General features: G+C 38.3%; 1 protein-coding gene and 8 non-coding genes across 10 annotated transcripts; 7 read left to right on the forward strand and 2 right to left on the reverse strand.

Annotated features, from left to right (window-relative positions):
- The first annotated feature begins 4655 nt into the window (after positions 1–4655).
- T25C12.10 lies at positions 4656–4779 on the forward strand. The gene has a single exon (NR_072131.1). It is a non-coding gene; the product is annotated as an Unclassified non-coding RNA T25C12.10 (non-coding RNA).
- A 307-nt stretch (positions 4780–5086) lies between these two features.
- Positions 5087–5324, forward strand: T25C12.9. The gene has a single exon (NR_072132.1). It is a non-coding gene; the product is annotated as an Unclassified non-coding RNA T25C12.9 (non-coding RNA).
- Positions 5117–5298, reverse strand: T25C12.8. Its single transcript, NR_072133.1, has one exon. It is a non-coding gene; the product is annotated as an Unclassified non-coding RNA T25C12.8 (non-coding RNA).
- A 228-nt stretch (positions 5325–5552) lies between the features above and the next one.
- Positions 5553–25864, forward strand: lin-14. 2 transcript variants are annotated; one of them, NM_077515.5, is made up of 12 exons: positions 5553–5660; positions 8479–8554; positions 9468–9599; positions 20774–20991; positions 21429–21632; positions 22537–22616; positions 23099–23275; positions 23326–23434; positions 23481–23696; positions 23744–23909; positions 23961–24108; positions 24153–25864. In NM_077515.5, the coding sequence occupies exons 2-12, from the start codon at positions 8493–8495 to the stop codon at positions 24258–24260; spliced, it is 1620 nt and encodes a 539-aa protein (NP_509916.2). In that variant the 5' UTR covers positions 5553–5660; positions 8479–8492; the 3' UTR covers positions 24261–25864. The 2 variants fall into 2 exon arrangements, with proteins under 2 accessions (NP_509916.2, NP_509917.1); NM_077516.7 differs by lacking the exons at positions 5553–5660; positions 8479–8554; positions 9468–9599 and adding an exon at positions 20354–20672 and having other exon boundaries at positions 24153–25843.
- Positions 7169–7523, reverse strand: T25C12.7. The gene has a single exon (NR_072134.1). It is a non-coding gene; the product is annotated as an Unclassified non-coding RNA T25C12.7 (non-coding RNA).
- T25C12.6 lies at positions 13175–13295 on the forward strand. Its single transcript, NR_072135.1, has one exon. It is a non-coding gene; the product is annotated as an Unclassified non-coding RNA T25C12.6 (non-coding RNA).
- T25C12.5 lies at positions 16069–16248 on the forward strand. Its single transcript, NR_072136.1, has one exon. It is a non-coding gene; the product is annotated as an Unclassified non-coding RNA T25C12.5 (non-coding RNA).
- On the forward strand, positions 24486–24593 carry T25C12.11. The gene has a single exon (NR_102208.1). It is a non-coding gene; the product is annotated as a small nucleolar RNA T25C12.11 (small nucleolar RNA).
- Positions 24819–24917, forward strand: T25C12.12. The gene has a single exon (NR_102209.1). It is a non-coding gene; the product is annotated as a small nucleolar RNA T25C12.12 (small nucleolar RNA).
- Positions 25865–26212: the final 348 nt, after the last annotated feature.

A 26212-nucleotide genomic window follows, 5' to 3' on the forward strand; every position in this document is an offset into this window, starting at 1 on the left:
ATCAAATAAAAATAGAAGGAAAATATTCATCTCGTAAACCCACACTTGCGGCACGGTTTCGTGGGCTCTGGCGGGAAAATTCAGCGTTTGAAAACTCACATATAGGCATCCAATGAATTTTCGGATTTTAAAAATTAATATAAAATCAGGGAAATTTTTTTGAATTTTTTCACATCGATGTTCGGCATCAGGGGCAAAATTAGTGTCAGAAACATATATTTCCCCACAAACTCTACTACCCCTTTAAGGGGTTTTTTTAAGATTTAGAACCGCATTTAAGACAAATAATATTACTTCAAGCTCGCATTTTTTCTAAAAGCCGTTAAAAAATTTCTAAGCAGTTTTTGATCTGACTCATCATGAACTTCAAATTTTTGTAGTCATATTAAATATAATGATCCAAATTTTGCTACTCCATTTTTCAATTCATTAATTATAATTTTTTGTAATGCAATTTGAATCTTCAACACATTTTGCGGTTTCTATTGTTTTTGTGGCTTCACGGAGGAATTGGAAATGTTCAGAAAAATTTAGAGAAAATTCAGTCGGACTTTTTCGGTACCGCACATTTATTGTTAAAATATTAATACTATACCATGGTTTTTTTCTCTTAACAAGAACTTCCAAAACTTTTAATTCAGATTTTAATACGCTCAGTTATTTCAGAACATTGATACTTCATAGTTTGACCTTCGTTTCATATCTGAGTACGTCACTTCTGTAAATCTTGTTTTTCCGATACACACAATTGTTTCCAGTTTTTGATGATCACTTGGATTTGAAGAAAAACGTCATTTGTTTCTGAAACAAAACGGCACGTTGTTGGCTGAAAACGTGGTCACGTGCAATTGTAGACAGGGCGTTGGCCATTCTCAGGTTCTATGCAAACTGGACACATTGTAAAAATTGATAATGCACAATTAATTTAAATATAATTACAAATTTATAGTACACCCGTCGAAAACAAATTATTTTGAAAATTCATAGAAATTTTTCAATGAATGAGTAACGGTTCAAAGGTAACTTGCTTCAAAAATTAAAAAAATTTCAAAAACCAAAATTCACAGTAAGGGGTTTTCTAGCATTTCCAAAACTTTTGTGGCGGTTGAACATTCAAATGGATTAGTTTAGCTAAAAAAATTTAGTTTTGTAATTTTGTACATTCTTCGGCGGCAAGAATAAGTTATTTTAACCTCTTATTTTTAGAAATATTCTGGTTGTTCACTACGGTTTTGGTGTAAACGAATGATTAGTTTCATTCGAGTTAGCCATTATTTCGTCAATTGTTTATTATTTATTGACTGAAATGTGCCTAAATGCATTATGCTATTAAAATTATGTAAACTGATTTCTGGCAGTAACATGTAACATGTAAGTTTGCGAATTAAGCCATTTGTGTTTCATCCGAAGTTTTGTTTAGAAAAGTGTCGTTATTGATAATTCGATTTTTTTGTGCAATAAAGCAAAGCAATTACTGATCCTTTTATATGTTTTTTTTTGAAATTCTTGAAAATTTAAATTCCAAATTTTTCTCCCTTTACTTACACTTAGGAACGCCAGTTTCGAAAAGAAACGTAAAATTTTTGCATGCATTAAAAGTGCATTTTGATCACGTTTCCCTGTTTCACTTCTTTAGAGACTGATAAACGTTGTTTCAAGTGATCGCGCTTCTTTTAGTTTTCCTTTTCATTCGAAATATTGGCAAATCACAGGTGATATAGACATTCAAATGTTCACCTTTCACTTTTTGCGTGCGCTTGCCCCCCATGAGAGCGCGCAACGAGAACCAGATCCCGCTGAATGGATTGGGATGGGAATGGATTGAATAAATTACGGGGAAATATGAAGATGGGTGAAAGGAAGAGACTGGACGGCAGAACAAGCATTTCGCAACGTAGACAGAAGCATCCTCTTGCGACAGATCAACTGGATCCTGGTATAACCCTGAACTTCTTGCAGTTCGAGAAAAAAAATTGCAGAAATTGAGGATTGAACAAAAGTTCAGAGTTTCCACCTCCCTCTCTGATCCACTCCAGATTCGATTATCTGAAAGAGGCGGCAGGAAAAGTATTTTTGATGTCGTTGTTCGAAATCACCAACGAATACCAGGGATCGTTTTTGAAGGACACACACAGGAACTCGCGAAAAAGGTTTTTCGGAAAAAAGAGACATAGAGACACTAGCAGTTTAATTGACAGAATGGTCGATGTGACAAACGTAATTCTTATGTGTGTTTGATTCAATTTGAACCACCTTGAGAACGTCTCTTCTCCACTTTTCAACCTTCTCACACATTGCAACAAAGGTCAATCATTAGTTCAAAAAAGAGATAGGAAGCAACTGAATGCTTGGTCCGATTGGCACTAACTGAGTAACACAACGTGACTGAAGCATCTGCAATTGTTTATTACAGCTGCCAGAACTGAGAACATTAAATTGTTAAATATCAGAAGCAATGTACTATTTTCAAGGTCTACCTGCTGCTGAAAATAATTATTTACTTGTTTAAAGGTGGAGTTTGGCGAATGGTGAAATAATTAACAACCCATATCATTATTCTAACATTGTAGCGGTTCGAACATGCGGCACTGCTTTAGATTTCTCGAAAGTCACTGGCTGGACTCCAACTGTAATCAGACTATAATTTTCAGATACGCATCGTTCAAAACTATCATTTCCCGACTTTGACAGGATGCTTTATGATTTGTTTTTTCTTACTGAAATGATTATACTCTAATTTATCGTTCAAATGAGCAATGCCTGTCAAGAAGTATTTAAATGTATTTTACCAGGATAATAAGCAAAAATAATACATTTGATGGAAACGTATGATTTGTATATTCATGTTAATCATACTAAACGCGTAAAAAATGATTTCATTCATTTAAACTGATATTTAATAGATTTTTTTTGGAGAAAAAATGTTTCAGAATTCAGATGTTTCCCCAATATTTATTGTACATAAAGTGTACTAGTTTCAAATAAAACTATTTTTATGCAGGTGTGTGAATCTTCAAGCGTGCCAGACTATTTAGGCGTCATTTTTGTTCGAATTATTCAAATACACTTTTTCCATTCATCCCACTATTTGTGTTTGTTTATGTGTTTCTGTTTTATGGCGGCTCGGCTCTGCCCGTCCCTGCTTCCCGCCCCTCTTCCGCCGTCGCGTCTAAAGAAACGAATGAATGTTGGAGTTTTGAGTCATAAAATGATGGATGTTTGAAACGTACACATGGTGAGCCACCAATACTTCTTCCTTCTCCAGGGTCCAGCAATCCCCTGTGTGTCGTATTCGGCAATACATGCAGATTTGGTGAGAAGAAGGCGGCGGACGATGTCGAAAATATGAATGCGAATATGAATACCGTAAATGAAATGTTGCGAGGCAGATGTGGCTAGTTTTTCCGGTTTTGTAGAACGTTATGTATTTTAGTTCTTCTAATATTCTGAGCGGCGAAACAGCTTAGTTACAACTTTTCCACCATCTTGCCATCTTGCAATACAAAAAACCACCCTTGCATTTTCATTCAAATTGAAGTCTTGATTTCAATATGCAATCAGCATTGAAACAGCTGACCGCGTTGGGCGCGTGAGGTTTTAAATGAGGAAAACAGACAGAAAAATGTACGTCAAAAAGTCGATTTTTGAGAGCACCCAATTGAACACAGACAGATATCGAAACATACCAAGAGTGTAATGAATTGGCAATGCAAAACGGATTACAAAGTGTTGCGACAGACGGTGATGGATACCGATTGCACAATTTCTATGGCGCGAGAAGGGGGGGGCTCATGATGAACGGCTTGCGGGAGATGGACAACTGTTCTTTTTCCTTCATCTTCCAGAAAAAGTACATCTGTGTGGGTTTGTGAGAACATCTATCTCCTCATCATTGAGCATTTGGAGCTTTCCATTCGGTGACTGGTCGTTCTTCTGCTGCCGTGTCTCTAACTTCTCGATTCGCAGCCACTTTTTCGTTTCGATTATTTATATTTTTCCAATCTACAGCTTCATATTGTTTAACACATTCTCAAATCTTTCCCGCCTTATCAGGCCTCGTTGCGCTTTCGGTTCGTCGTCTCGTTCACGGACAACCTATCATCACACAAGCCGTGCCCAGAGACGTAAAAAGATGAAGCGAGTTTCAATTAATATTATTATTTGCAATCATATTTTCTTTCCACCCTTTTCCGAATTTTGCCAGGTTCCAACGCAGTAGTGTACGCTAAAAAGTGCGTGAGAGAGAAATAGAATGAGAGTTGAGAAGACTGTTTAAAGCGAGAATTCTTATCAGTAGTTTTTGATTCAAATTTGGTGTGTTACATTTTCCCGCACCGATAAGTGCATTGTGCTTATGAATGCCGAAGGAATATTGAACTAAAGTGTGAAATGCGGAATCAAACGGCCTTTTTCGCATTTTTCTTATCGGCCCCTTATTGCGAGTCACTTCAAAATGTAGGAAATGAAGGAACTAGTGCAAATGTTCATCATCACATGGTTGCACACACAAAAGAAAACGGGTGAGAGGCAGACAAAAATAAATGGTCCTGTTTCTTGTCGTCCCCATCTCCGTTTCTTTCTTCTCATCTCCAAATGACTTCTCTAGACTTTCTAGGACTCCTCAGCCTCAGTGCACATGCACATTTTTATTTTCTTTTTTCCTGGACTTTTCTCCAACCCTCCTCATCATCATCATTGTTTTCTATCTTTCTTCACACGTCCCGCTCCCACTGACAAATGTTCTTTGGAGAAGGATCTCTTCGAGAAAAGTGCGCCTAGAGAACAAATTCCATGAAGGCAAATAAAACCGAATGTGTAATGAAGAATGTTTCAAAATAGGGAATTGCCTAGAGAAAAATGTGCGAATCTCAAATTCAACAATCGGAAGAGTGGAACTGCTAACCATTTGCCCTTGAGAACAGGGGAGTACGGTAGTTTGAACACAAGAAGATATTTCGGATATTAGAAGAATACTTGTGTTGACCATGGGTTTTGTTTCCTATAAAAAATGTTGTCCTAAAATCCTGAGCATCCCTGGAGACTCGGAGGACGGACCACTCGGAAAAAAGTGCTCAATTTTTTGTCTCTTTTTTGAATGTATTTTCATGTGTGTGTTTCTTTTTTTTTCTCAGTGACGAATGGGAAGAAATAACCGCCGAAACTCAACATCGTGCCGATTGAGGTTGATCGGGGCAGGCTGAGAAGAAGAAAAAGAATCGGAGAGGGGAGCGGCGGCAAAAGAAGCGACTGTCGTTTTTGTGTCTATCACCTCCTGATCTAGCATGATGTTTCAACCATGCCCGCCGATCCGTTCTATATGTTCTTTCTTTTTTATTCACAAGGAGGCGCAGGCATGGGTGGCGTAAAATAGTACTGGCAAACGGGGAGAGTCGGAGGAACCTCGTTGTATTTTCTCAAATTCTCCCCGAATTCAGCATAGGCTTCGGGCGCTGGGAGGTCTCTACGTCTCTTCAGTTCATTGTATGTTTGGCAAATAGCAATATATCTCTGCAGGGGAGTGCGTCTCGTCGTCAAGCGCCTCTCTCCGCTTCTATCGAAGTACCGCGTTCGTGCGCTTTCTGCAGTTAGTCGTCTATTCCACGCTGGTGTCCGCCGGGCATTCTTCCATTCCCAGATCTGACAAATCTGCAATTTTTTTGGTAAGTAATGTTTTCTCAAATTAAGCTAGATTTGATTACGGTATTATGCGTCTCTCAAAAGTAAAAAATCACTCGAACACCTAGGTTTAACTTGAAAAAACGTCTAGGTAACAAAAAACAACTGGAAAAACTTTAAATGTCAAATTTGAAGTGGTTTATAAAAATGTTCTTATCAATATAGTGATTCGGATAAAAACTGAAAAAATGGAATGAAAAAGGAAATCCGTGCTATACGACGAACATGATCTAGTTTTTCTTTGCCCTTCTTTTCTCTCACTCACATGATTCTCAGTTGACACTAGCGAATTCGAATTCGAATATCGAATTCAAATTGTTTTTCCTCCGTCTGCCGATTTTGTTTTTCTCGTTCACTCGATGTGCACCCAATTACATTTCATCTTATTTTTTTTCTTTTCAAGCACATTCTTGTTGTACAATTTGCCTAATAACTTTTCAGTCCCTAATTCTGAAGACAGAAAGTGATAAACTACTAATAAAGTTGGTGGGCAAAGCAAATAATAAGTTTGTAAAATGTTGGCTATTGTCTGTCAAGAACATGCTTTTATCAGTATTTTTATACTGACCATTCTGTCCATCTCATAAGAGTTCAGTTCTAGTGCGCTCGCGGAAAAATTATCATTCCCGTACCGATCGTTAACTGCCACCGAGTTTTGTCGTGCCATGCTCATCGTGTTACGTTTGCAATTATTTTTTGGCTTTGAAAAATATCCATTTCTAAATTTTCATTCACAGCCAACCCATTTACGCACTTTCTTGACCTGATGTTTTTTTTTTCTCTGTCCAAAAAGTACAGTTTTCGAATTGAAAGTCTATATTGGCGAGCTATGGTCATTTTAAGTTAGTTGTGTTCGTTCATCTCCGTCACCTACCACATTTTTTTCGTTGGTAGTTCTATTGACAAACTTCCCTAGCTAAACAAATAAGGTCCACAAAATCGTTCGGACAACTCGAGAACATAGGAAATGTTGCGATTGGTAAAAGAACAACGCGAGTTTCTTTTTTGTTGTATTTTCTAATCTTCGTCTCTCCGTCTAAATCTATTTATAGTTCCGCAGGATTTTTCTATACTTCCTGTAAAAGAAACACATTTTACTCATTTAAAGATATTTATTTGCTTTTAGTTCATCGTAGAGTTTCCAATTTGTCAATAGATGTTTCTTATTCAAAACAAAAACTTTTTTTTTTCCGAAAAATGTGATACAATAGTTTTTTAGGTATAAATTTTAGTATAACTTTTAGCTTTCAATCGAACAAATGTGACATTCTCAACCATACATATTAAATTTTTATCGTTTCGGCACAGCACTTTAGGTGTACTTACAATCAGGCGTCTTCATGACGATTAAATGTTCTAATGTTAATGACACATCACTCCGCTTCAAATTTTTTTGTTGAAGATTTTATCACTAATTCCTAAAAAAGTCAGTTGTGTCAATCCTTTTTGCGGACGAATAGCACCTGTCAACGCTGTTCTTTCCATTAGTTCACGAGGCCTTACTTACACGTTTCGTTTTAAATTCGATGTTGCTTCCCAAGCCATTTTCAAAACCTGGTCATGTTCAATGGCAGGTCTCTATGCCACCCATTTATTTAATGCATGCAAACTTGCATTCGCCCCGGCGCTGTTGGAATAGTACGAAAAGCAATGGCAGCGTACGACTGCCGCCCGGGGAAGCGCGTGAGCAAAAGAGCACACTTTTCTCAGTTCTCTCCCCGCTGCGCCCTTCTTGCTCCCACTCTCTATTTCTTGTTCTCCGTCTCACATGCTCTGTGTATATGTGTTGCATTTTTGCTTCTGCCACCCCACACGTTCTTCTCATTTCGAATGGTGCCGCAACAACAGAAGGAGGGCAAAAGCAGCGTTGCGCCATCATGGAATTTGTGGAAGTAGAGGGGGAGGCAAAGAAGAAGATGAAAAAGAAAAAGAAAAAGGAAGAGGGAAACGATAGAGCAAAATAGTGTGCTTTGAGAAAAGGAGATGGTTCGTACTGCTAGTGGCACTCGGTTATTAGGTTGCGCAACAACTCTCTGGATGAAAGAAGAATAATATGGAAATTGGAGAGTAAACGTTTGAAAACATTCGGAAAATGGGGCGCGGAATGAGCCGGAAAAGGAAGCAATGTATATAGGTTTTTCCAAGCTTGACCCTTTGAACTTTTATGCAAATCATTTTTTCGACTTCAGATTTCCGGACACTTTATGAATTACAGTTGATAGAATCAAAACTTGTTATGAACAACAAACATCTATTTGTCAACTGTAATTCTTGAAGTAATGAGACATGACTGTGAGAACATTTTGTTGCAAGTTTTTCCGGAGAATTCCTTTGTTTTTGTACTGCACTGAAATTTTTTTTTATTGCTTCAAAAAGTTTGAACTCTAAAAACTATTTTTGAATCGCGAAAAGTAGTTAGTTAATTAAGATTAATTTGCAATCAATTCAGTTTTTTCTAGGAGTAATTTTTTTAAACGCTTTATAATTAAAGATATTTATTGACATTCAAACTCTGAGAAAAAAGTTTTCATTGAAAGCTAAATTATAGAGAAACAATCTTTTATTTTTTTTGGAAAAATTTTCAATACTCTAGAAACTCTTGAAAAACCTATTGATTCTTTCAAAAATAAGTTTTATGTCTATGTAATTTTTTTTAAATCGCTGCTTCCGAAAAAGCAAAAACCGAATAGTTTTTTCTGTGTTTTTGTTTTGCTTCATAAAAAAGTAATGATAGGATAACTTGTAAATTCTAAATTATTGTAGACTTTTGTGTTTTTCACTTATTTAATTGTTCATTTGCAGAATACCGTTGAGTTATGGGCAAAGGCCAACCAAAAGAGCCCAAAATTGAACAGTCTGTGGTCGATTTGTGTAAAAGGTATAATTTGACATTTTCTTTTTTCTTGCACTTCATTCAACTGATATCTGGAATTTGAGTCTTTACAATTGTTGTGTGAATTGGGTAAAGAAACTATGAAGTTGTTTCAAAACATCAAAATTTCAGATGTCTATTTCTATTAGATTCTTTTCACATTCTTATTGTAAGATGATCATTTTCTTTCTCATCACTTGATCAACAGTTTGTTGCGCATTCAGTTCCGTTACCTTTTGAATCACATATCTTGTGTCTTTCTAGAAAAAAAAGGTCCCTCAAACTTGGATAGGGAAAAGGAATGCAGTGTCCAGTTGTCCTATAGACGTTACGTTGCTAAACACTTCTCAGGAGCTTGCGCTTTTTTCCTTCTTTTGAATATTCACTCTCGTTTGTTTCTTATTCTGTGTTCGTTGTACACTTTGCCAATCGTAAAGGTCCGCTGCTCGCGGGCTGAACTAGTGGGCGTGACATATACACAAACATGGCAAAAAGAAACGAAGCAGCAATTCGTTGAGAATTGCTCTTGGAGCACGGGAGGAAAAAGGAGAACGAATCAAATAAATAGACATACACGCATACATATATACACTAAACCTTCATGATACATACCCGCGCAGAAGTCAGGAAAGCATTCGAACAACGTGGAGAGAATTTGACTATAGAAACTAAAGAACCGGTGTCTATGAATGTTTCAAAGCCTCGAGGTCTAGGTCTTCCAATATTTGTAGGCGCCCTGCGTGAAGGTGAAAGAATGTGAAGGCTGTAACTATGCATATGAACTGACTGAATGAATATAAAAAATTACTCTTCATTTTCTTCATCTTTTGACACAGTCTGCCCCTTGACGAACAATCAAATCTTGTGTCTTTTTTCAGTGTTTTCTCTCATTTCATCAAAAACGAAGTTTTATTTTCAGAACTGTGGCAATGAACTTGCTACAGTGCTACCCCACAACAACGGTAGACGAAATGAATTGCGAGGAATGGGGAAATGGAACGGAAAGTACGCAGTCAGTAGCTGCGTGCCAAGGATGTATTGAGCTCAGGAAGTGCGTTTTTTTTACTTTTTTATCTTTTCAGATTAATTTTATGAAAAAAAACTTATCATCAAATGTTGAACATTCGATAAAGATTGATGTTTAACCCCTTAAACTGATAAACATGGTGAAACTCCGATTGAACAGAGAAAAAAGAACCAACTGTCTTGGCATTCTAAATGTTGTTTATGATGTTCTCGTGTTCTGTTATGTTGTGTCGTCTTTCCTGCTCTCACGTGCGGTCGATTCTTTCTATGCGTGTGTGTGTGTGTGTGTGTGTGTGTGTGTGTGTTGTTTTTAAGTCTATTCGTTTTATTCAGACGCCCCTTTTCAGGTCTTAAGATGCCCTGTCATATGGACTTGAAGGTCTGTTGGCGCTATCAAGTTGTAACTTGACCTACTACTTGCTACATATTTTGAATAAGAAACCAACATAGCATAACAAAAAAGCCAATTAAGCGTGGCCGTTGTGCCCGTATACTTTACATGATACATTTCTTCTCAGATAGTGTAGCAAAAATAGTGCATCGTTTTTCGTGTTTATTTTTCCTTCGTTATAACAATTTTTTTTGTTTTCTATTAATATTAAGTTGTTTTCATACGCTCACATAAAGTTTTATTTTTAACTTAGGTCAGCTCTATTATTGAACGTTCTACTTGTTTTTAATGTATTTTGAAAAACTTTAAAGACAATACGTTTCTGGTCTTTCATGAATTCATGAAAACAATCACAAATTTTGGTACGTTTATTTTCATGCAGTTGAAAAGTTCTATTAGTTTATTTATTTTTCGCGAAAATGAATAGTCGGACGCTTGAGGCATTCCAATGTTTTTCCGATCACGTGATCCTTGAAATTCGAAACATATGATATTGGTATTGACAGAAACCACTGTCAACATTTGAATTATCCTCACATCCGCCCTTCAAGTACGGGCTCATCGCATTAGATCTTTTTGAATTTATATCCTGCTTCTTTTTCACTTTATGAATGAACTATGAGTACAATTTCAGTGTCATTTTTTTTAAAAGAAATTTCAAAGAACGTCGAAAAAGTCACTTCGTTTAGAGTTCCTAACAAAATTGAAAAATCAAAAGACACATTCAAAAAGAGCCAGCGGAAACATGTTACTATGTGCATCCCTTTTCCGTTTTTGAAACTTTTTAAATAACTTGGAAACATTCCTCTTTTCTGAGCCTAGAATTTGTTATTTGTGCGTGCGCGGACCTTGCTTTTTTTTCCTATGTTTCTTCCCCTTTTTTCCTCCTTTTTCATCTTCATGACGGACACCAGTCTAAACCTGATTTGAAATTCAACACCACAATTTTGGCAACAGTAGTTATTTTCTTTTTTCTAGAAATAGCCGATTAAGTTCTCCTCGCAAGAACATAAAGGATTAACATATTAGATATCGGATTAAATAGCAAAGAAATGTAAATGAAAAGAAGAGATTAATTTATATTTTAATAATAATAGAGTACGTAACTCCATAGAAGTTCTTCTTATTTATGTAGTTCTGTTCCAAATTAGAAATTGCTGTAAACATCCCCTAAAAAGCAAAAAAAAAGAAGAAAAAAGACATCTAAGCACTATACAACTACTTAGCATAGGGCATCCTTCTTTTCTACTTTTAGATGTTCTCCTCTTTTTTTTTACATCTTTTTGTCCTCATGCTCCCCATTTCCGGACAAAGTAGTATGCGTATGTGTAAGGCTTAGATTAGAAAAACTAATCTCATTTGCATCGTTCCTGAGCCCTTCTTTTTTTCATCTCTGAAAAGGTTAGCCGCTCTGTCGAAAACTTTTTCTCGTACTCTCCTCCTTATTTTTTTCCTGCTCCTCGTTCGTTTCTTGATATTATATTCTTGAAATGTTGATCTCTTCTTTTTTTTCTCGTGTTATCATTTTTCGGAACATGATCAACATTAGACGAATTCGACCTGATTCATATTGAAAAACTCTCAACACTAGGAGGTTTCTGTGTTATAGTAAAGTGTACCGTCACATGACAAATTCACGTTTCTACAATCATCGTTTTCTTTTTTTTCAACCCACTCCGAAAATGTAAACAGTAAAAAAGTTCTCCGTTCGGCGATTTACTATTGCCATTCTCTTTCTCTTTTTTTGCGATTTTTTGCAATCTCACTTTTTCTTTTTTTGTTTCAGTTCCTTTAATTGTTTACGATCATGACAAATTCATATATAATTTATTCGAACGCAAGTTTATTACAAATTATTATACATTTTTGGAATAGTAGGATAGGCGGGACAGCATTTTGGAAAAAAAACTCGTTTATTTCGTTGTTGCAAGTAGCAGCTATGAAAACGCACTATAGATCGCTTCAGAAGAACAACGTTGTTCTCTTTTTATGCTGTTGAAAGTTCCCAGTAAGTAGCCCCGACGTGAGGTTGCTGCGAATGTTGATGGTCTACTTTGAGAGTACGAGAAAAAATTGAAGTGTATTTATGTGAGTGTATGTCGGCAAAGTGTATGTTGCGGCGTGGCGCGTGTTCCGTTGTTCGACTAGTCATCATCACATGCCCACGGAGTTGTCACATGCCCTTCTCTCATTGAGTCTCCTTTTCATCTAGTCCCCTTTTCATGCGCCTGCTAGTTTCTGGAAAAGCTAAAAAGTGCATCACCGACTGAACACTGCCTTTGCTCACTGAAGGAAAAAAGAAGATAGCAGAAAGAAAGAAGAACTCAACCTCATTCATCAAAAAGTTGTTCCATCAAAGCGAGCACGTTCCAACATCGAATCCCTTCCCAGATTCCCTAGAGTCAGTTGCGTTTGAACCCTTCGGCAAGATTCTTTTACAAACAATACCCAGGACGCTAATCGGTAAACTTAAACGCCCGAACACTTAGACTATCTTTATCGCTATTCTGACAAAAATTACTATAACACAAATAAAGTAGTGACTGCAAAATCTGGGTTCTCTTTCAAATCTCTGTCCAATCGTGATCACTTTTTATTATCAAACTCCGCCTACTAATGAGAGTGCACAGACTTTTTGCTGAGTGAGACGCAGACGTAACTCAAATGGTAATAAGCCCTGCCCAATTCTAATTAACCATAAGTTTTTTTTAGATGACACATTTCTGAAAAAATAAATCTGTTTTCGTGATTTTAATGATCCGAATAAGTAGTTTTAATGGAACTATAGCTTTCAATCATTTCAGCATACAATCTTATTAAAATGAATCAGTGAATGATGCTGCACAAAATTTTGTTAAAGGTGGAAGTTGTTCTTGCAATAAGTTCATTTTTCACGAATTTTGTTTTCACACCCTTGTGTTGTTTTTAAAAAGCTTTCACTTATGTTTGGACACTCCAAAAATGGCGTCACACACCCCACTATTTCTGATCAAGTCTTTTTTCTGTGCACTTATGCAAATCAGTGTTAGAGTTCTCGCTCAAAAATGTTGAGTTCCATTGAGCCTGCGGGCAACTACTTTATGTATTCGTACAAGTGCGCCAAAAACTTTTTCGAGGAGAGAAGAAGCAAGAGCGCCTCTAGAAAAAAGCACATATCCAAAAAGAGAGCACGCATACATGCGCAATTCTGTAAAGGCTTCTAGTGGACGCAGAAACTGAGCACAAGAGCATTCAGCATTCCGCGCGATGTCGTCGTTGCCGCAGCTGGCTGCGTCCGTCATTTTTCCTTTTCTTTCTTTTTCTTTTCTTTGCAACGAAGGGCACTGACAGAGCAGGCCAATGGTCGCCGTCGCCCTTCGTTCCAGAAGTGACTACTACAACGAAGACCAGCGAGCAAGAGCGAGCGCCTAGTCGACGGAGCGGAGCGCGCAAAAGCAGTCGGGGGCAAAAGCTGGTCGTAGGTCACATGCATGGAGCCGCCCTCAAAGTGCTCGGCTTCTGAAGCGCGCCCTGGGGGTGATGAGCGTTGCGGGTGAGACAGAATGAAAGAAAAAGAAGAAGAAGAAGAAGGAGCCGAGGCAGAAGAAGAAGGAGAAGGGATAGAAAAAAATAGACATACAACACAAGATTCGCACTACTACCCTGGGGAGAGGGACACGCACAGAAAAAAGAGCAATTCGCCTATAAACATTCCCTCCCCCTCTATGTCACTTTCCGTCTTTTCCTGCTTTTTCACACACACATGCATACATGTAGGAACCACGACCTCGTGGTCACCATTCAGCTGCTCGAACGTTTCAATAGTTCTAGTTCACCTGCTTCTTTTTTTCATCGATGCTGAACCGAGAAATCTAGAATCATTTGGCTCGATGCCAGTAAAACCAAAACAAGTGCTCTCAAGACTTTCACAGCTGATGATTTGTTAATGAGAGGTTGCAGTAGCTTATAATTTTGTTTTGTGGTTGGTTTTTATTTAAAAAATTTGGTGTTAGTACATGTACTTCTACCGAACATAACTGTGTAAGTCAAGCTTGCCTATTTTATCTTCCTACTTGATCTTCCTGTCTTTTCATCATTTTTGTTTCTGTCTGTCTATCTTGGCGACCATTCTATTCTTGAGTGAACTTCTCTTTCTCTCGTTTCAATTCGAACAAGACCACCTGTGGCGGGGCGCCAAGTTTGCCGACGGCGGGAGTCTTCTCGTTCAATCATTTTGCTGCAGAGGTCGCACTTTTTCTTTGCTTTTCATTTTATGTTTCCATGTGTCGAACCGAAAGATCATACCAATCGGAAGAGAGGAAAACAGATCGCGCGTTCTACAGTTGCCACTTTGCTTCCTCCTTCTTTTCTACCTCACCATTCTCTTATTCCGACCTCCCATGCCGCAGCGTCTCTTACGGTTTCATCTGCGTTTCTTTGCGAGATTGGCATCACTATGATTTGCCGCAAAGCTCTCGATGATGATCGGCAACCGGTTGTCAACATGCTGCCGAACTGGCCAAAAACGCAAATTTAGCGCATTGGTGTACATGGAAGGTGAATGGAAATTGTAGACAGTATGACAGGGTGAAAAACGCAGAGACAAAAATAAAAATTCATTTTGGAGACGAATAGAAAGCTGTCCTCCCTTTACGCCCGCGCCGAACAATAATAGCAGACAATGGCAAAGTTGATTCAAATCGGTTGTTGGACCGACCGCCACCAACGGCAACATCAACCTTCTCGTTTTCTCATCTCATCTCTTTTTTCCTCATTTCAATTTAACCAAGGGTTGAGTCTTCAGTAGAAAATTGCATCGCAACATGAGTGGAGAACGAGACGGGAACATGTGATGTCTGCGAGTCCGCCACAAGAAAATAAATTTCTTGGGATCCCTGGATCCTAAGTCGGAGGCGTACGTGAAAAGAACAACTGCTCGGTGCCCGTCAGTTCAAGATTGCACTATCAGATAATCACTACTCTCATTTGTGCCTTCTTCATTCTAAAGAACTACATCATGGATCAGGTCCACACCCACCGTAATCTGTTCTTATTCAATGTCCAATGGTTCTCACAATCAACATGGATCTTGATCAATCTAAATAGAAACATGCTTAGATAACTCTATTCAATTCTTCTTTATCTTGTCCTATTCAGAATATTTAGGACATTCAAGACATTCAACACAAGTTTCTCTTTTTTCACTACTGCTACTACTGCTTCTTTTGCTCTTCTTTCCGCACTACAAGCTAATGAACACTCGAGTCCTCAACTTCTTTTTTCTTTTTTTTTTCTCGTCGTCCTTTTGCTGTTTACACTTTGGAGTATCCAGAACTTGGCATGTTTCCAACACTAGTAAAATAAAAAAAGAATGAAACACCATCAAACATTTTTTTGCAGTAAACAACACAATTCGTTTAACAGAGTTCCCACTGTGTCCGTTTCATGAAATAGTGTACTGTTTGAATTTTCATTTTGAAACAAATAACTTCTGTGTATCATCTGTTGTTTCCGGTTTTTGACATTCTCAATTCATTTCAACTCTAACCTTTTTATACACTACACACTGTTGCTAAAGGTGTGTAAGGTAATCAAGGCTATTTTCTGCCAAGAAGTGGTCGAACCACAAAATTACTTCTTGGTATATCAGGCAAATGCCATAAAATGCTAAACACTTAATTGAAAAAGCAACACTTGGAAGCAGAGCTGATTAAGTTTTGTGTGTGGCACGGCGTTGTTTGTAGGAAGTGTATGAGAAGAAAGCCAAAATTCTCCCAATCCGATAGATATCTCAAAGCTCTCTTCCACTTTTTGGTTAGCCTAAACAAAACGTGTCTGGCCTAATATATTGAACCATCCGGACGGACGATGGAGAATGAAAGAAGAGAGTTGACGGACTTGTCGACGCCACTCTCCTGGGAGTAAACTTCTTCGTCTTGGGTGGCTTGCGGTTGCGCAACCACTTCTCCCTCATAGCTCACCAATTTTTTCTCCCGTCTTCATTTTCCACGCGATATAGTGGGGTGCGAATCGGAATTGGAGCGAATTTCCGGACTCGAATACACTAATGCGGATTTGTACTTTTCCCATTTGTGGATTGGTTTGTTTCCTTCTTTCCGCCCCGTTCTCTAATTCAACGAGCATGTTTTCTTTTTTTCTGGTTTCACTGAATCTATAGAAAAAAAGATAATTGTCTAAAATTATTCAGAGATGGCATGAACTTATAAAACATTCGTATTTTTCGGCACGCGTCTGGCACGTTTTTCAAAATTCCAAGATATTAGGTTGCAGTGATGCTGTCTAACAAATGAATGCTCATTTGAACAAGGTTCCAGTTTCATGCAGCCAAGCTATGTATAGATCTTTTTGAACCCCTAGAGAACATAGTGGCTCAAAAGTAGTCATGTAGTTGTGTTGCTGTTCTTCTCATTCTTTTTGTTGAACATCCTCTATTAAGTCCCGCCCTTGTTTAGAAATCTTTTTGCAACTAGAGTAAGTGTTCTCACTGTGCTCTTTTCTGTGCTATAGGGTTTCAGTTTCTGCTTACTGACAAATGTCAAAATCCTGTTTATTTTCTTAAATTTTTCCTTTTTAGAATTCCAGGTTTCATTGCTCGTTGCAAACTTGATATTCTTTTTTTTTTGAAGAACTTCATAGCCAGCAACCAATGATCATCATGTTTCTATATAAGGCCCGCTCTTAGCATTTTTCTTCCTTTCCCTTCCGGCAATAGGAATAAAATAAAATGTTGGTCCAACAGAAAAAAAAGTGGAACCGTGTACCCCATAGTGTGTGCCGAGTGCGGTCCAGTGAGCCTAAACCAATTGCTCTTTTTGTGCGCACGCATGCTCATCTAGAGGAATGTTTCATCATCGTCATCATTTTATTCCAGAGAAAAGGAAAGAGCTTGATGGGAGCCCATTCTCCCAAAACTGACACAAGAGGTACACATTCCCCCTTCTACGTATGTGTGCCTTTAGATTATCATTTTTGTGCTCGTTTTTCTCGTTCTTCATTTTATTACTTTTCTTTTTATCCATTCCACCATGTTTCATCTGAATTTGTGCGTCCATCTCTCCTGGCTCATAGACTCACGCGCCCACACTCTGTCCTTCCAACTGCATTCATTTATTTTTCCTCTTCCGCTCCGGACCCATTTTCATTCCAATACACTCTCGACATCGTCTATCCAATCGGCAAGTGCTCTCGGAGCTCAATCTGGGAAGAGATAGCTCACGTCGTCTTGTTCAGTCACTGGGAAGAGATCATCGTTCCACTGCAAAGGGCACGTGCTTTTCCGACAAATGTGTTGGAATACAATTCGAGCAACGTCTGGAAGAGGGAGCATGTGAAAGCCGATATAAATCTTCAAACGAAAATCAAAATCCTTGCACTTTGGATATCATATATCCGAACACTTCGTTTTTAGTTGCTAGTTATTAATGCAGTTTTTAATCTTTCCGGAAAGTGCAATTGACAAAAAATTCAATTAGGAGATTTGTATATAAGAAAAATTTGCAGGATTTCTAGTTTTTTTTTTGATATTCATATGTACACAATAAAATATTGTATTTAAAAACGCTTCGAATACAAATATGTGTGTATTTGAGTGATGAAAACCGATACAATTTTTTTTTCATTTCATTATATATTTAGCTCTAGCCTTGCTCAAGTTCAGTTTTCATAATTTGTTGATCAGACGCTATGTTTGAAAAAGTTAAACATTTTTCTTTAAGGTTGGTACATCTTCATAAGTTCTGTTCTATCGATGAGCTTTCCCGAGACGAAAAAACTAAAAGCACACAAAGGACGAACATTTCCTTGGTGCGGGAAAAGTCACCGGGCTCCCATGCCGCGCGCTCCTATCAAGCAGAAGAACAACATAGTTTTCTGCGCATTCTACCTAGAGACGCTCCTCTTACCATATCTCTGCGCCTCCCAATCGCACAGCATAAAAACCAGCTTTTTTATATATTTTATGCCGTTTGTCTCGCTGCGCGCCTGGCGAGATGAAACAAAAAAGAACAGACAGAGCGAGCGTAAAGACTGTTGACAAAATACACAAAAAATTTTGCGAGAGAAAGATCAAGCGAAAAAAATTTCACCCCCAGGAGCCAACGGAGCAGGACGTTGTGCTCTCTTGCACTTTCTGCATATCAATGACCAGTCTGTTCGTTTAGCTTCGAATCAGTTTCTTAGATTCTTGTTGTCCAACCACCGAGATCCCATAATTTAGCCGAAAAATGGCAAGAACAAAATTCGAACGAAATTTGCAACATGAAAGTGCGTGTGTAGTTTTTCGCTCCTCCTATTTTGTCTTTAGTTTTTCTTCCATCTATTTACAAAATGCAGCCCTATGCTGGTTCGGTAAACCTTTAACGAAACCAATTTTCACAAGGTCTCAATTTGTTTCGAATCTTTGAATGCTTCTCAATCCCAGGTTCTTGAGCGATTTTCTTCTGAAAATTAGTTTGATTTGAGCCTAGTTTGTGAATAATCCAGAGAAATTCAAAAAGATGTAAGCGCGTGTGTCGCGGCGCCCTATCCGATCACTCCGCCCCTGCTCTCTATTCAGAAAGTACATTTGTGCAAGAGCGTGTGCTCAAGCTTTCAGAAGCATCCTCATTTATTTTTCTGTCTTTTTGTTCCCTATCCTAACTAAATATAATCTTCGAGGAGTAGTCTTTTTTTCCAATGCTACATAATAATTTGCAACAGTTCAATCCAAAACGACACTTATAAATCATATAAAATGATGCTAGAACTGAAGTGCATAACTCTGCTCAAAAAAATTCTCCAATCTCGGCCGGACGGTGGTGCTTAACTGAAAGTGCCTGGTTACGATGAACGGCGAACGACGCCAGAGTATGTGTGTATGTGTGCGTGTCAGACGACGTGAGACTATTGAAATGCTGAAGAGCGCGACGAGTCGTTCGACATTTCGCCTTTTCGGCAATCGCGTTGCCTCATGATAGATCTTATGGCATAGTACAGATGCACTTTTTTCCAACCAATCCGTTCGCATACACACTCGTTCTCTCACACTGACTTACATATAGACACCGAGGCAGACATACACACACACGAACTTTCCCGATTACTCGTCTCACCCCCAGGTCCTCAGCGTGTAGTTGAGTCGGCGTTTTTTTTTTCATTTTCTGTTTTCAAGTGGAACATTGAGGTGCTTCTATTATAGTTTATTGAAAGGCATATTCCTAAAAGTTATCGTAGTCTCATTCCTATTCGAATACCTGACCTTATCTAGATGGTCAAAGCTGCAACAAAGTTAAGGCGTACAATCAAGAGTAATGCACTTTTTATCAACCGCATCCCCTGCGCTTTGTGTTCAGCCCTGAATTTTCTTTTTCAATTTCCTCACCGGCAAGGTTCATTCTTGTTCTAACCAGTTTCAGTAGATGCGTGTTGAGCGTAGCATTCCAATCGGTGATGCGTTGGTGGGCCCCCTTTTCTTTATTTCTCCATCTGCCAACCTTTTAGACAATCAAGGTAGTAAGTATAAGTGATCAGAAATAAAAGATAGCGACGCGAATCTTTTCCGAAAACAGAAAAAAACGGTTGCCCGTTCCCCTTTCTACCGTATCTCATTTTTCTATCTCTTCATATCAATCAGTACCTCCGCTTGAAATTCCGATTTCCAACTTCCAATTGTCAAATTCTAAATTCATTTTCCGTTTAGTGCGGAACTTTACGAAACAGAAAAAAATTGATAAAACACCGGCGACGAACTGCTTCATAAAATGATGATATGCAGTATTGACCTTCTACAATTACGAGGCGCACAGCAGTTTTTGCGGTGGTCTCTATATTGAAACTTTCGTTTCGCATGACAAAGAATTGTCTCCAATTTTAAAACGTGGTCTGTACGTTTGGCGCCGCCAAGGTCTACCTATGTTCGAGAATGAATGCAATGCGCTTTACACTAAGCACGACTCTACTGAGGTTTTTGACTGTGTTAGTGAGAAATAAGAAACACAAAAAAAAAGAGAAATAAATCTGATATGCACTTGTGTGAATGAATATTCTCCTGTTCTCAATCTTCTCGTTTTTCTATCTTTCTGTTCAAACAGTCATTTGTTATTCAAGTATCTCGCTTTACATCCCACATTCTCCTCGTTATAATTCCTTTGGTACATGTATCCAATGTCCGTAAAGCCCATTAATCTTATTCCACTTACCATTTTTTTGGCCAGGGGCCCGCTCCCGAGCATTCCTGCTTTTTTCGTCCTTTCTCTGTTTCTCTTCGTGCTCCACGCCACCTGACAATGAATTCAGCTTGTGGTGTTTGTGGGCGTGGCCTCACGAAAATTGTTCTGATAAAGTTCTTTCTAATACACTTCTGCCGTTCTCGTTTAATTCTATCTATCAGCCTATCAAACCGATAATTTTCCGGTATTACAACAAACCATTTAACTCCAACTGTTCACCACGTCACTTTGACACCACGATCCAGCCTAATTTGGACCGTGAACTATACGATCTACGTAGTTGTCCTTCTGCCCAATCAAGCCTTTCTGTTGTCATGGATCTGCCTGGAACGTCTTCGAACGATTTCGTTCAACCGTTTTCAACATTTTATCCATCGCCGACGTCGCCGCCAATGCACCAAGCTGCCCTCTTGCCAGCCCTTACAGCTCTCTATCCTCAACTACTACAATTGCCACACTTAAAATCTGATTATTTGATACGATCAGATATGAGCGCTTTCAAGTTGGTTCTTTAATCTGTTCAATTGGAAATATAGCCAAAAAACATTTAAACATTTAATTAATGAGACCCATGAATGTTTCTAATTTTCTTCTTTTTTTCAGAGAAGTAACCGATCTTCGACAAGCAGTGAATTTGATACTGCCTATGTTACCTTTGTATCCAACTATTGGAAATGGATTCAATGCGACAGGATTGGCAGCACAGCCAACTCTACAGCATGTGATACAGCAGAGTTTGTTACGCAAACGACCTGTAGCTCAAACACCAACCGTTCCACAGCCCGAGTGCCCGGGTCAGATACGGCCAGTTTTAAGCTCACGTAAGTTAAAATCACATTCTACTTTGACCCTTTTGAGTGACGTAGCGTTTAATATCCTTTTATCCTACTTTTTTCATGAAATTATAGGTTTCGTTATCATAACCGTTCTTGCGAGTGTTCCATGTCGGTGGCATCATCCGATTTTTCCTGATATTAATGCTTTGAAAGTGTCATAAGTGACAGGGGCGTTTTGATAGCTGAGATAAGAAGTTTGAGCGAGTGCTCGAAGAGCACAGTGACAAGAACACTGGTAGTCAGAGATAGGGCAAGAGAAGTTCTTGTGAAAAGTTAGATAGCAAAGACCAACTGTTGGCCGTTTACATGCGAGAAAAAGATGCTGCGAGTTCATCTGGCAAATAGAAAAAACGCAAGCACCACTTGTTCTGAGCCATGCAATGATACATTCATTTATCTGATAGAAAGTGTAAATCTTTCAGCCGCTGCAGCATTGCAAAACGTAATAATGTTGAACCCATGGATAATGGGATCATCATTGAAACCAGCATCGCCGACATTACCTAATGGACAAATACCAACAACAATTGGTGAGACATCTCTTCAAGGTACAGATGACCAGACAGTCAAATGGATAGGCCCTTCCAGCGTGGATAGTAATGGACAGAAAACTGACAGTTCTGCAGGTGAGACTTTTTAGCCGGGTTTACAATGACACTACCAGAAGCTTTCTAAAGCGTGTGAACTTTTGGCATCCGGAGCGATGCTGAAAGTGCAACCTGAAGTGGAAGTAAAAGCGAACTCTGCAAACGAATGATTCCGTACTCTGATCGCAAACTTTGCCTTTCTCACATTTTTCTCTCACGTGATCGCAGCACCCAGTTAAATTGAGGAGTTCTCGTTTTTATGAAATGACGACGAAGTGTAATTAATAACAGGGCAATTGAAGGGCCGGTATTGCCCTTTTTCTGTCTATCTATGTTTGCTTTTTTGATCGTCTGTCTAGGAATTTATACACAAAAAGAAGACATTACGTTAGACAATTGATAAGTTCCGATATCTTTCTAATTTTTTTACAATTGTTCGTTCCATTCTTTGCTGAATATGATCATTCATGATATTCATTATTGGGGACATCAATCCATCATTAGAATGTGATTCAGAAAAAAAAAGAAGATCAAGATTCAGCATAGTCACGCGGAAATGCACTTTCTCGAATAACTAGCTATTTGAATAAGATGGGGGGAGAGCGCGGCACGAATTCATTATCCTGGTGCCAGCTCGTTCCAGCAAACCAAACACACAAGCTGCCCTTGTGCGACACGAAATTCTGTTCCCTTTCCATTCGCTTTCACGCAGGTTCCGCTGCTCTAGAATGCAGTGTGATTCGATTAGAATATGCGAGACTCAGCGTGGCTGCTGAAAAAGTGCAAACTAAGGACACCGCTCGTTTGGCCGACCAGCGCTCAGTCACAAGTTTTTGCAGCGAACGAATAGATCAGAAGAGTTCATTTTTGAATAGAGGGAACAGAATACATAGAGACTTCGTCTTCCGTGTACTTTCACATACATTCTTATTTGTTCTTTCAGCTTCCGCAGGCGACAATCAAAACATTGACGTAATTGGCGATGGCAGTGAATCGCCGACCTCTTCAAATCACAGCGCACAGGTAAAACTTTTGAACAGATTTAGGGGAAGAGGAAGGAGAGACCGAAAGTTGGCACACTTCCAAAAATTTTTTTGCCGTTCTATTTACTCTGAAATCAGAGGAGAGCTGTCGAGAGTTTTGTTTGCTTTGTTGAATTTTTCGTCACTTCTCCTCTTCCTTCACTCACTACGTTTTGTTCCAACACTCTTAGTTTGAGACTGAACGCGACTCTCTCTTGCTCTCTCGTCAACGGCACAGACGAAAATTTCGCTTATCGTTGTTTGATCATATGTAGTCAAGTAGCGAGAGAAAAAAGAGAGCTCGCAACAAAAAGTGAGGGGTTGGGTAATGGAAAATGTATGTTTCCGATTTGCGCCATTAAACTGGAGACGAACTGATAACGAAAAAAAAGAGAAACGACGATCACACAAATTGTACGTTTTACCGCGTGAACCGAAAAGATCCAAATGACGCAAACTGGTTCAAGAGTTCAACAATTTCAGGAAATTGCTCTCATGACGTCTCAACAAACATTTCTGAATGCTTTAAAGGATTCTTCGTTTTTATTCACAAATCCAGTACCAACAGTTGAAACAGCTCCACCACTCCGTGTTGCCCCACCAATCAATGGAACAACAAACGGAACTGCTAAGGCTGGTGGTCCAGAACGAAAACCAAGGGTTTGTATAAAGTATTAAATTTCACAAGTCATTTCATCTTTTGTTTTCAGAAACCAGTGAATGACGACATTGTCAAAATTGTTAGGAATCAAGATTTGAGCGAGGAGAATATTTCAATGTTCGAAATCCCCGTTCCAAAAGCAATAGCATCTGATCCAAGTAGAGTTTGCACATTTCAAACTTTATTTTTATTAATTTGTTTCAGCTTTCCGACCAGTGTCAGAACAACAAATTATTCAACAGATCATTCAAGGCAAAAAGTATGAAGAGATGGAAGTTGGTGAATGCATGATTCAGCTTTGTAAGAAGTTAGCAGAAAAGCGTGTCTTTGGACCACGTCTCATGTCACAAACCACAGTTGCTGGTCTCAACCACTCGAACTATGCAAATCTTCCAATCAAAGGAATTTGCTATATTCAACGTATGGCGCCTAACACATTGATATAAAACCATATTTTTCGTTTTCAGATGTCTGTAGAAAAGTCTTATATGACAAGTTTGAAAACGAGGAAGACTTTTGGGACAAATTCCGCGAGGCAATGCGCAAATTGGCAGCCAGATGTCGCAGAGTTAGGCATGCCAAAAAGACAAAACACAACAGAGAAGAGGCTCAGGCAGAAATGTTAAGCAAAAGGTATTGTAGTTCAGTAGTCTGAATTTAGAAGAAAATTGATTGAATTTTTAGATATGGAGAAGATATGCCGTTCAATTTGAACGGAGCTGGTTTGATAAGGCCCAAAGTGGAAACAGTATCGCCTGAAGCTAACATCTTGAATAGCGATCAAATAAAGAGCCAGCTTGAAAGTTTATTTGCACATATTCCAAAAACTGAGGTAAGATTGTGATTATTACAGTTTGTTGAATTTAAGTGTTTCAGAGCGAAACGCCACTAATTGAAATAATTCAACAAAACATCAGTCTCTTCACCCATCTTATCCGAACTAAAGTGGAATCACAATCTCCTCCTCTTCAAGGTCCACAATAGAATGCCAATTTTTCGAGTCATCCTTCGGGCAATGTTCATTACACTTTCTCTCTGTTGTACTTGAGCATGTTTCAATTTCAATCACAAATGCCTTTTTTGGAGAGAATTGAAGGCAAAACCAAACTAAATTGAGTTTGGTGGAAATTGAAATTGCAACATGCTCAATTCATTTTGTTTTTTTCTTTTAACTATATGGATGCCACGCTGGATTGACTCTTCCGTACACTCACGCTCATTCCAAATTATCCCCATCTGACCCCGGACTGTTTTATCCAAACCTATACTGATGTATATTGTATGCGGCATGTTATTTTTTCATAACCACAAGCATTTAGCGCTTTCGGCTTCAGATTTCTAATCGCTGTTTCTTTACTGCTTTGCCCTTTTTTCTAACTTCTGAATTTCGTTATTATGCAACAATTCTACCTCAATTTTTTTGTATCTTTCCCCAATTCTAGTTGACATTATTGGTTTTGATTGTTTTCCTAGCTCTGAAATCCCACAACTAGGCGCCACTGAATTGTATCTTTCATTCCCACTTTCGTTTTTCGCACATTGTAGTATCTCTCAATTAGGAAACACTTGAAAACCTCTATTGCTTAGGATTGATGAGAGATATTGCTTTTTCCTGCACTCACTTTACCTTTGTCTCACCTCAAAAATTGCTCTCAGGAACATTCAAAACTCAGGAATTTGTCACCTTGGTCTCTCATCATATATCTTACCTCTTGTCACACCCCCCATCCCCAGTCTCAAGTTCATTTCTTACTTTGTAACTCCGTTTAGTGCGCCCAATTCTCGTCATTTTGATTACACTCTCTTTTAATCCAACTCAGGGAACCAATTTTTTTTCTCATTGAACTCAGGAATTTCTTCTACCTCAGGGAACCTACCTCATCCACTTTTCAGTTGTTTGGGGCCAAATATCTATATCCAAAGTAGTAGTCTACAATTTAGTATTTTATTATTACCTCCCGCCGTTTTAGCTTTTAATGTTAAAATCAGGAACTTTTGAAAATGATCTTCACCTCATTCAGAAGCAAAAATCAGGCATTTTCCAAAGATTTTGAAAACACATAAACCTCCTTCCAAGTCAAAACTCACAACCAACTCAGGGACCTTTTTCTTACTTCTGTATCACAAAAATGATTATATTTCTGATGAATGTTGCTCTGTCATAAATCAATTTATTTCTTTTGAACCGAAAGCCGAAATGTGTTTTTCCTATTTGTCGTCATTGTTCTCATCCACCCCAACTTCCTCTCATTATTGAAGTTTCTCATGTATTCTACCTCATTTATTATTGTTTTTTTTTGTTCAAAATGTCAATGTGACAAAACAAATTGCCCGTAATGTCTGAAACTCTGTTCTTTCCTATGTAACTGTATACGAAAAATTCCCCCGTTAATTTTTAATATGTATTCTGTGTCCCATCTTTGCCCCAGTTTATTTTTTGTACCCCTGTGAGCGTTCAAATTACCTCAGCATCCAACAATCTTTCCATCTTAACATCCATCCCATTGTACCTCTGAATCTTGCTTCGCTTACCTCGTAACAAATATATTTTTATCGGCTTAAAACCTAATAAATCATTTACCAGAAAAACATTTGTAGCAAACAATAGAAAAATCCATGAAGTAAAAAAGGAGTTTAAAAATGAAACAGGGGATGCATCTCTGAACCTTACAAAAACTCGAGAATTCGCAGTTGGGCTGAACAAAAAATCTTCAAAAAAAACCCTTTTATAAGTCTGAAATTTTCATATAACCTGCCTCATTTGCAGATCTGCAGGAACTTGGAATATGATAGAAATATAAACGTTATTTGTTCAAGAACACTTTCACAGTTTGTTATTAGATGAATAACTGAGCTTTCAACTAGTCATAGTCAAAGAAAATATTAGTTTGAAATGCTCACACGCGTTTGACTCTCCTCAAACAAATTGGCACTTG

This window comes from Caenorhabditis elegans, chromosome X (genome assembly GCF_000002985.6).
Source record: "Caenorhabditis elegans chromosome X".
Classification (NCBI taxonomy): Eukaryota; Metazoa; Nematoda; class Chromadorea; order Rhabditida; family Rhabditidae; genus Caenorhabditis; species Caenorhabditis elegans.

What these genes read in the sequence shown, in the direction of transcription:
- lin-14 (NM_077515.5), top strand. Translation starts at nt 8,493, where the DNA reads ATGGGCAAAGGCCAACCAAAAGAGCCCAAAATTGAACAGTCTGTGGTC. An exon ending in GGATGTATTGAGCTCAGGAA is followed by an intron (nt 9,600 to 20,773) that starts GTGCGTTTTTTT and finishes TCTTTTTTTCAG; the next exon opens with AGAAGTAACCGATCTTCGAC. An exon ending in CTTCAAATCACAGCGCACAG is followed by an intron (nt 22,617 to 23,098) that starts GTAAAACTTTTG and finishes CAACAATTTCAG; the next exon opens with GAAATTGCTCTCATGACGTC.